The sequence below is a fragment of the Hylaeus anthracinus genome, unplaced genomic scaffold (genome assembly GCF_026225885.1).
Source record: "Hylaeus anthracinus isolate JK02 unplaced genomic scaffold, UHH_iyHylAnth1.0_haploid 12000, whole genome shotgun sequence".
Taxonomy (NCBI): Eukaryota; Metazoa; Arthropoda; class Insecta; order Hymenoptera; family Colletidae; genus Hylaeus; species Hylaeus anthracinus.
Genome location: NW_026534347.1, coordinates 11,562,150 through 11,570,094, shown reverse-complemented (window position 1 = coordinate 11,570,094; position 7,945 = coordinate 11,562,150). Strand labels below are relative to the sequence as shown.

Below are 7,945 nucleotides of genomic sequence, written 5' to 3'. Positions count from 1 at the left end.
AAAAATGTAAGTTTTAAACGGTTTAGAGATAAGCTCTTTAATTGCGCCCAATCACGTTTCGCGATCGATTTCGCGATCGATTTCGCAAGTTGATAGCGCGAGGGAATTCACAGAAATTTCGAGCAATAGAAATGGCGCCGAAAATCTCGCCCAATGTCGCCAAAAAAGCAGGAAACGCTGGCTGCTTATCTCACGGTATCTTGACATCGCGGCAGGTGAAGCATTTAAATAATATATCGAACAGGTGAAATAGCAGCTGTTCGTCTGCACCGTTGCCCTCCGCCAGGGTGCGTGAACCGCTTTGTAATGCCGCGAGGGCGCTCCTTTTCCAGCCAAAAATTCGCAATCTTCTTCGCCGTGACATTGTTTTCCTTCGCTTTTCAAGAAACCTATCGACGCTGCATCCTTGCTTTCATACATTCATCGCAAGTTTCTTTTCCATTTTTACCGAAAAGTAAGAGTAAAAGTAGTTTTTTATCAACGGGAGTCTTAAGATTTTCGATTTTAAAAAGTTAGTTCGCAAGTGGTCGACTATCTGCTCCTCAAACTCTAACGTCTAAAAAGGTCGACTCAGACTATACGACACGGACCGTCACGTTCCGGCAACGACACGTACCGGGACCGACACGATAAAACATTAAAACACGCATTTTAATGGAACTATTCACACTTAACAGGCTCCGACCTGAACGTTCCGTCAACGGGAATAGTGTGAATAGTTCCATTAACTCTTTGCAGCACAGGAATTCAGGTCATAAAATAGACCCATGTTGCACAGGAATTTTATTGCGTTTTAAATCAAACAAAATTGTTATATTTTTATTAATAAAGGTATCACATAATGTAACAGAATAAATATAATAACAAGGGGCGTCATATTTATAGTTTTAAGAATATTAAAACATAAACAATCAAAATAAAAATATGTTTTTTTTGTATTACTCCCCAAGTTGCATGGTGGAACGAATAAAATCCTACCATACTTTCATCATTTGCAAACAAATTTAATCTTTGACTAATTTTTATATAAATTAACTTACCTCTACGATTGTTCACATAAAACCAGGAAAGAAATATTATCCCAATAAACTTTCCGCTTACAACAATTGTTGAACCGGTATTAGCCTGTTGAAAGTTGCCAACATAAGTGCATACATTTGTAACATTGGATGAATAGATTACCAACTGCTTCATGTAAATAAGACGAAATATAAACCTATACACATGCAGCTATTGCAAAATTTCGAGGTGGGATTAAAAATATCCCACCATGCATTGCGGTCCATCAAAAAGGTGGGACACTTTTAATCCCACCGTGTCCCAAAGAGTTAAAACGCGTGTTTGAATGTTTTGTCGTGTCGGTGCCGGTACGTGTCGTTTCCGGAACATGACGGTCCGTGTCGTATAGTCTGAATCGACCTCTATTCATCCCAGAATTGATATCCCCCGATATTTTCATCATTTCTCAATCTTCATCGATGATGTGCGCGCGAATCAGAAGAACTTCAGCTCGCGAGTTCGAAGCGCGCCGTTCATTGGTTTGAACTCCGCGGTCTTTCGATCTCGACCGTTTCCTTGCGAGAGTTGCGAATCGTGGGAGGAAGAATCGTTCGCGGGGCCGAAGTCTGCGGGAAACCCCAGCGTGAAGGGGTGAGCGAGGTGCAGAAAGAAGGAGAGAGAGAGAGAGAGAGAGGATGAAACCTGGTCAGCGGGGAAAACGGGAGGAAAATTGCAAGCCGGATGAGGAGAGGGAGGATCGCTCGATGGAGAGAACGAGAAAGATTGGTTGAGAAGCCGGGAGCGACGAAGAGGATCGAAGGGTTCCAGGCGTGGGGGGGAAACGCGGATGGCGAAAGAGAGTGGAAACAGCGTCGTGGAGGGAGACGGAGGGGAAGGTGGGTAAGCAGAGAAGGGAGGAAAGGCAGCTGCAAGCAGTCGGTGCAAGGAAGAGACCGTGCGAGGGTAGAGGAAGACGGGAGCAGTGTCATGGTGGCAGGTCTGGCCTGCTGGCTGTCCGTCGACGGTCGACCTGCTCCCTGGCTTACCTGACAGCGCTCGCCTCTCGCCAGTGTTTCCAAAGCCGCGTACACCGATGGATCGTCTCGCGATCCTCTCGTGAGCCCTTTGAGCTCGCCACGCTCGGATGCCACCACGTCATCCCCCTTTTCTTTACTCTACCGCAGCCTGAAGCTGATCCGCAAACGATCGTCGGATATCGGTGGCCCTGTGTCGCGGGAGTCGACAGTCCACCGAACCGTGCACGCAGAGAAACGGCTGATTCCGAACCCGAACCAGCCGCACAGACGGCGAGCAAGAGGGAGGGAAGTGACACGTTGCGATACGATCGATCCAACGGCGAAGTTACGCGCGTTCATACAAACAGCCTCCTCGAGAACCGATCGGGGAACAATGTGCTCGTGACAGAGAACACCAGCTACCCTGGAATAGCTGACGATCTAGCTGACGATCTTTCCAGTTGTTCGATAGGGAACTCTCCTCGCTCTTCGCGGCCTCGTGGAGCACTCTTCGGTGGAAGAGGGCCACGCCGAAGAACACCAAGAACACAGTGAAAAATACCAACGCACCGAGTAGGAAACGGATAAAACGTGGGCGTTGAGTGATTGTTGTCGGTGCTAGTTTCCATCGAGAGTCATGAGAGATACCAACGATATGATGGAGGACGCCCTGTCCGAGGTATGTAATAGCTGATAAATCGGCCCGAGTTTCGTTTACCTCGTGCTCCCGGCTACCACGCTACATGCCGGTGTCACCAGTCACCATCGCCACTGGAACTCGTTCAACTCGCCGTAGCTATTCTGCGGTGAAAGAGAATCCTTCCTCACCACGAGAACATGACGTATCCGTGCGCACGGCCTCACAGATCCAGTGAGCCTCGGATCGCTTACCTCGCGGTGGCCCCCTTGATCCGTTTAAACACCCTCTGGATACAAAGACCAAACTCCTTTTCGCCCAACGAGTTACAGTTTCAGAGTATAACATCGCTGTGGCTCATTCTGAGGCTGGACTCTGTTTCTAAGGCGTACCTAGCAAAACATGAAGAATCTAGCAAACATGAACTTAGAACGCTCTTCGAACAGACTCCGATTACTCTATGAGATTACTCTATAGTTTACTAGCCAAAGCCTTGTGATCGTTCCAATTAACTTTGTCACTGGAGCGCGGGTCACGTAGAAATACGTATTTAGTAGATTTGTGAGAAGTGTTAAGAGATTACGAATCAGCGACGAAGAATTTCTTAATTATTTTTCATAAGTAAATTAAGACCCATGTAAGCTTGAGGTCCAAGCCAATCGACTCGATCTGTCTCACGATCTGTTCATGAATACCAGTTTCCCTTGATAGTTGTATGTACTTTACCCACGAGCCAAAATAAACGCGTGTTGTTGTCAGCTGTGAGGCAACAATGTACCTGCATCGTTCATTATAACAACGATCATCAAGACATTATAAAGTTTCTCGTACGGGACGAATAGAAATTCCTGGACCTAAGCTCGAAGATGCTGTACCTCGTACGGTTAATAAAATCCAGAGCACCCGATATTAAGAGAGCCCCTCTTTTTTCGTCCAGGTTGTATACTCGAAACCTCCATGCAAATGTAACGTTACCTGTTTGTTCTCGGGTTTTACTTACGAGTGAAACTGTAGTAAACGCCCAGGGAATACGGTACTCCGAGTACGAAGCGATTTCGTTTTACAAACGATTTCGCATCGATGTCTCGCGTAATACTCCGAATCGCGAGGATCACCGAATGGCCCGGTTGAGGAGGATTGGAGAGATTACGGGACACTTGGCCTGGAGTGTCGACTCAACTCCGCGATTTAGAAACCGTGCAGCGCACGGTGGCCCGTTTACGGAGGTCCCGTCGTGGAAACGGGCTCTGCCTTGCTCCACGTCCTTTCCCAACTTTGTACTCCAGATTCCACTGGGGACACTTGAAGCGTTATTTGGAACTCGTTTGAGGTTGTAACGATGAGCGATCGTTTATCCTTCGACATCGATCTTTGTAAGTACTCTTGTGGAAAATATGGATCCGCTTTTCTAGACAGAATCTAACCTTGGTTACATATGTAGAGTGTGGATACCTAGAGCCCCCGTAGACTGCAGACTTTCTATACTTAACTTTGTGATTTTAATTCTAATAAAAGACAATTAGTATGGAGGTAATATTTGTGGTTTATCCTACCGTATCGTAACGCTCAATCTCTCCTCCACAGGTCCTGAATCAATCTCCTCCTCTTTCGCTATTGCTGGTCCAATTAATTTGACAAGTTCATTGAAGCTGGTTATGTTCATTCGATAAAAAGCGAAAATGTTTTTCGGGTAATCTAGTAATTTGGAATGCATTGTATAAAACTTTCCTTGCAATAATCTATCACTGTAAATGGGATGTACCCAATACTCTCGGTTTCTCTTATTGATCCTTCTCCTTCGTGAAGCGTTGTATAAAAGCAATAATAACATTTCTGGTTGTTGCAAACAATCCTTTGAGTTACCACCGCCAACAAAATAAAGAATAACGCTTTGTTATCGAAGTATTACATATAAAATCCCGACGATAGTCGAGTTGGTGGAACATAGTTAAATAATTTACAGAAGGTGAGACTTGTAATATGGGTACATATAGTCTTATCTTGCTAGATCCTCTTAATGAATATATCTCAATAACGATGTGGTCAGTAATTGTTATTTTTGTTTAAATGGTTTATAATTTCGAATTTTATAACATATAGTTACGGGAAACTGGGATGCTCAAATTAAATCGAAATAGACTCGTATGATTCGCATTTAATCAGAGAGTAATAGAGTGTAGCTTTGTTAAAATTCTCCATTAAATAAATCGTCGGAACAAGTACATTAAGGGGATATTCTAGTCTAGTTTCGCTTATCCGAAATAAAAAGATCGAGAAACATCTTTATTAATACGAGCGGCGCTAGAACCCAAACCAGAAAAATTAAAAAATATTGAAAATTGAAAAAATTGGAAACATTGTGAACCTTTGATATTAGTTTTGTATTCAATTTTGTATTCAAGTTTGGTTTGAGATCCACTCGTGGTCGCATCTTAGAATTTAACTCTTCGATCGACCAAACATCCCGGATAAACGTGTTACGCTTAAGGTTTATTCGTGAAGCGTTGATCAAATAAAACTTTGCTGCAAATTCCAGTACTTTACTTGTATTCGCCTAAATGCTTTTCGAATTGCTCTTAACGCGCCAACAATGAAACTATAGACTCAATTATTTAGCGATCTTAAAAATAATTCATTTGAAATACGTTCGATGCTTCGACGTCGATTGTCGTGGACTTTCTATACGGAAAAGTGCACTTTCGTTTCGCGGAACGTTTCCAGAAAAAGGTGGCAGAAGCTGCAGCACCTGTACGTGTCACTTACGACAAATTACAGTGTTTGGATTTGACTTGGCCGGTAACGTCGATTGACCGTGTTATTTTGAATTCGATGCACTTTCCCGTTGCGCGAGTTATTAAATTTTGTACTTACGCATCGGTTCACGAATCCATACCATTATCGGTTATGTTCTTCCACGTCTACGTACATTTGCATTCGTTTTACGCTCAGCCACACTCGTCCGTTTCTAGAGCTTCCTTTATGCCCGCGTTTTTATTGGATTTTTCTGCAACAGCTTTGGAAGGAAATATCGATCTCAATTTTATCCTCCGTTACTTTGGGGAAAATGAAAGTGTAATTTCTTAGAAGCTTCTTTTTTCGAATATTCGCAACAATTTTCATACTCTTGAATGAATTGAATTGAATTGAATACTCTTGAATTTTCACTCTTGTTTAACCGTTTCAATTAATCGTCGGTTGCAGCATTTCTTTAACCCTTTATTTACTGAATTTCTCAAAAGTTTTTAAAATTTAAGCGTCCATCTTGGTCTTGTATCATTTTATACAGTTGCCTCTAACAAGCTACCGAAAGAAAAAAAGCTTGTGCTGGCATCCAACAATTAAAAACGAACTTCATAGAACTGGACTTGAAAGTCACAATAGGTCTCAATGCCTTTAATTAATACAGTACCATGAGTAAATTGACGGGACTTATAAATCCCGCCAGTAAATAAAGGGTTAAAGCCTCGTAAGATAGATCGATGAATTCTACTAAAAAAATGCTATCTTATGGATAAAAATAAACAAGGTTTCATTTATAAAAATTCATTCGTTAGATATGTCTGCCCCGCCACTTCACTTACAATAAAATTATATACTCCGTATAATTTGTCCCTTCCAACCAAATAACTTCTGTAAAGGCATTTCTTTTATAGTTTCATCCTTTCGTGTGATATTTAACCATCCCGATTTAAACGAAACACTCTATATATTCGATGTACTATTTCTTTTAACACTTTCGCTGCGGATGACGCACATGTGTGTCCAACTGAAAATATATGGTTGTTTTTATTATTTTTCAGTTTTCATTTGTTTTGTTCAGCAATCATATATATAATATATGCTTTTCAAAATAATCATATTAAAACATTTGTAAGAAATTTTTCATTAAAAAAGATATCATAATTGCAACTCCCAGCGAACGGTTACTTATTTTCGTCCGCAGCGAAAGTGTTAAGTAATTCCTAAACCATTTCAGAGGACGAAACATACTTTTCTACGCGGTGTACCATTTTGGCTGTGTCTCGCTATAGAACATTTGGTTCGAGTCAAAAGGTAGCGTTGCCCGTTAACCTCTGAAACCTGAGAGTTTCTTTTGGTTACCGTTTCGTCGAAAAAGGTAAAAAGCTCGAAGCGCACAGCCTTCGGGAGAAGAGAAAACGCCGAGCACAATAAAGAGCGAAGTGTCTGCGGAATCTTTTTCCGGGGCAGGATGGAAAAGTTTGAGGAAAAAGGGGTTGGCTGGCCGATAAAAATCCGTGTTGGCTGGGACGTTAATTGGATGTCTCTGAGTCTCGATTCGGAAAACGCGGGGGTCCTTCTGTGTCGTGGTTCTCGTTTGTGCATCGCGTCAAGGGAACAAAATGTGTTTGTTATGTCTATAAATAGAATGTTGCCGTTTAGCGGGTAATACTGAAGCATCGATCGCGGGCGCAGAGGAAATGTCGGCCGGCGTATCAGGCTTGCTTGCCGCTAATTAAAACGTTAATGGTACCCGGCGTGTACCAATTAAAGCCGATGCGTTCGCGTCTGGTGTATTAACAGTAATTTCAGTGCATTTAATAATTCTAGAACCATGTTACGAGCTTTTCCGACAAACAAAAACGCCATGCGCCGTCTCTGAAAACTTTTAACCAGTGGTTTACAAACTTTTACGAAGACACCCTCTAAAGAAAAGACAGTTTCTGCGTTTCAAATTTAGAATTAAATTTTTATTTGCGTATCGGTGGAATTTTTGTTAAATACGTGCTTGACCAGATCAATACATCGAATTAATTAATATCAAGTCTGTACTCTGTATTTGTTCCACGATCGGAAAAATTTCTTCATTCCTACGAATTAAACATTAATTCTGATCGTTACGGAGACTCCAGAGAAAGAGATTTCAATCTTGAAAAATTCCGATTCACGGAACTCGTGGAACGTGGAATCCGGAGTTAAATAAATCTTGGATCCGGACCGTTTCTCCAACGCAGAAGGGAAACCATGATTCCCAGCGTCTGTTATTTCTGCTGTAACTCTGTTGAACGTTGGCAATTATTACCGAAGAAACACCGTACTTTGACGTAACGACCTGAAGGGGAATTATGCAAGCGTTTCTCCGATGACAAACTTCGAAAACGCTATTTCATTGGCTCAATTAGCAATTCAATTAACGTGCCGCGAGGCGCTCTATGATTTCGTCGATCCTCGGAAAAACGTGGAACGTTAACGCGAATTCGTAACGGAAAGCAAAGTTTTGCATAACGTCGTCGTCACGCTTCTGTTTCCAACGAGACGTCTCCGTGGAATTAAT

At 42.4% G+C, this 7,945-nt stretch overlaps 1 protein-coding gene across 2 annotated transcripts in view; it reads left to right on the top strand.

Annotated features, from left to right (window-relative positions):
• The first annotated feature begins 1,503 nt into the window (after positions 1 to 1,503).
• The window catches only part of LOC128890062 (uncharacterized), a 48,912-nt gene continuing 42,470 nt past the window's right edge, over positions 1,504 to 7,945 (top strand). Inside the window, exon 1 of one of the 2 annotated variants that reach the window (XM_054148249.1) lies at positions 1,504 to 2,694. In XM_054148249.1, coding sequence (XP_054004224.1) covers positions 2,653 to 2,694 — 42 coding nt within the window. In that variant the 5' untranslated portion in view covers positions 1,504 to 2,652. Of the gene's footprint in view, positions 4,026 to 7,945 lie in introns of both variants that reach the window. The other variant, XM_054148250.1, reaches the window with a different exon arrangement.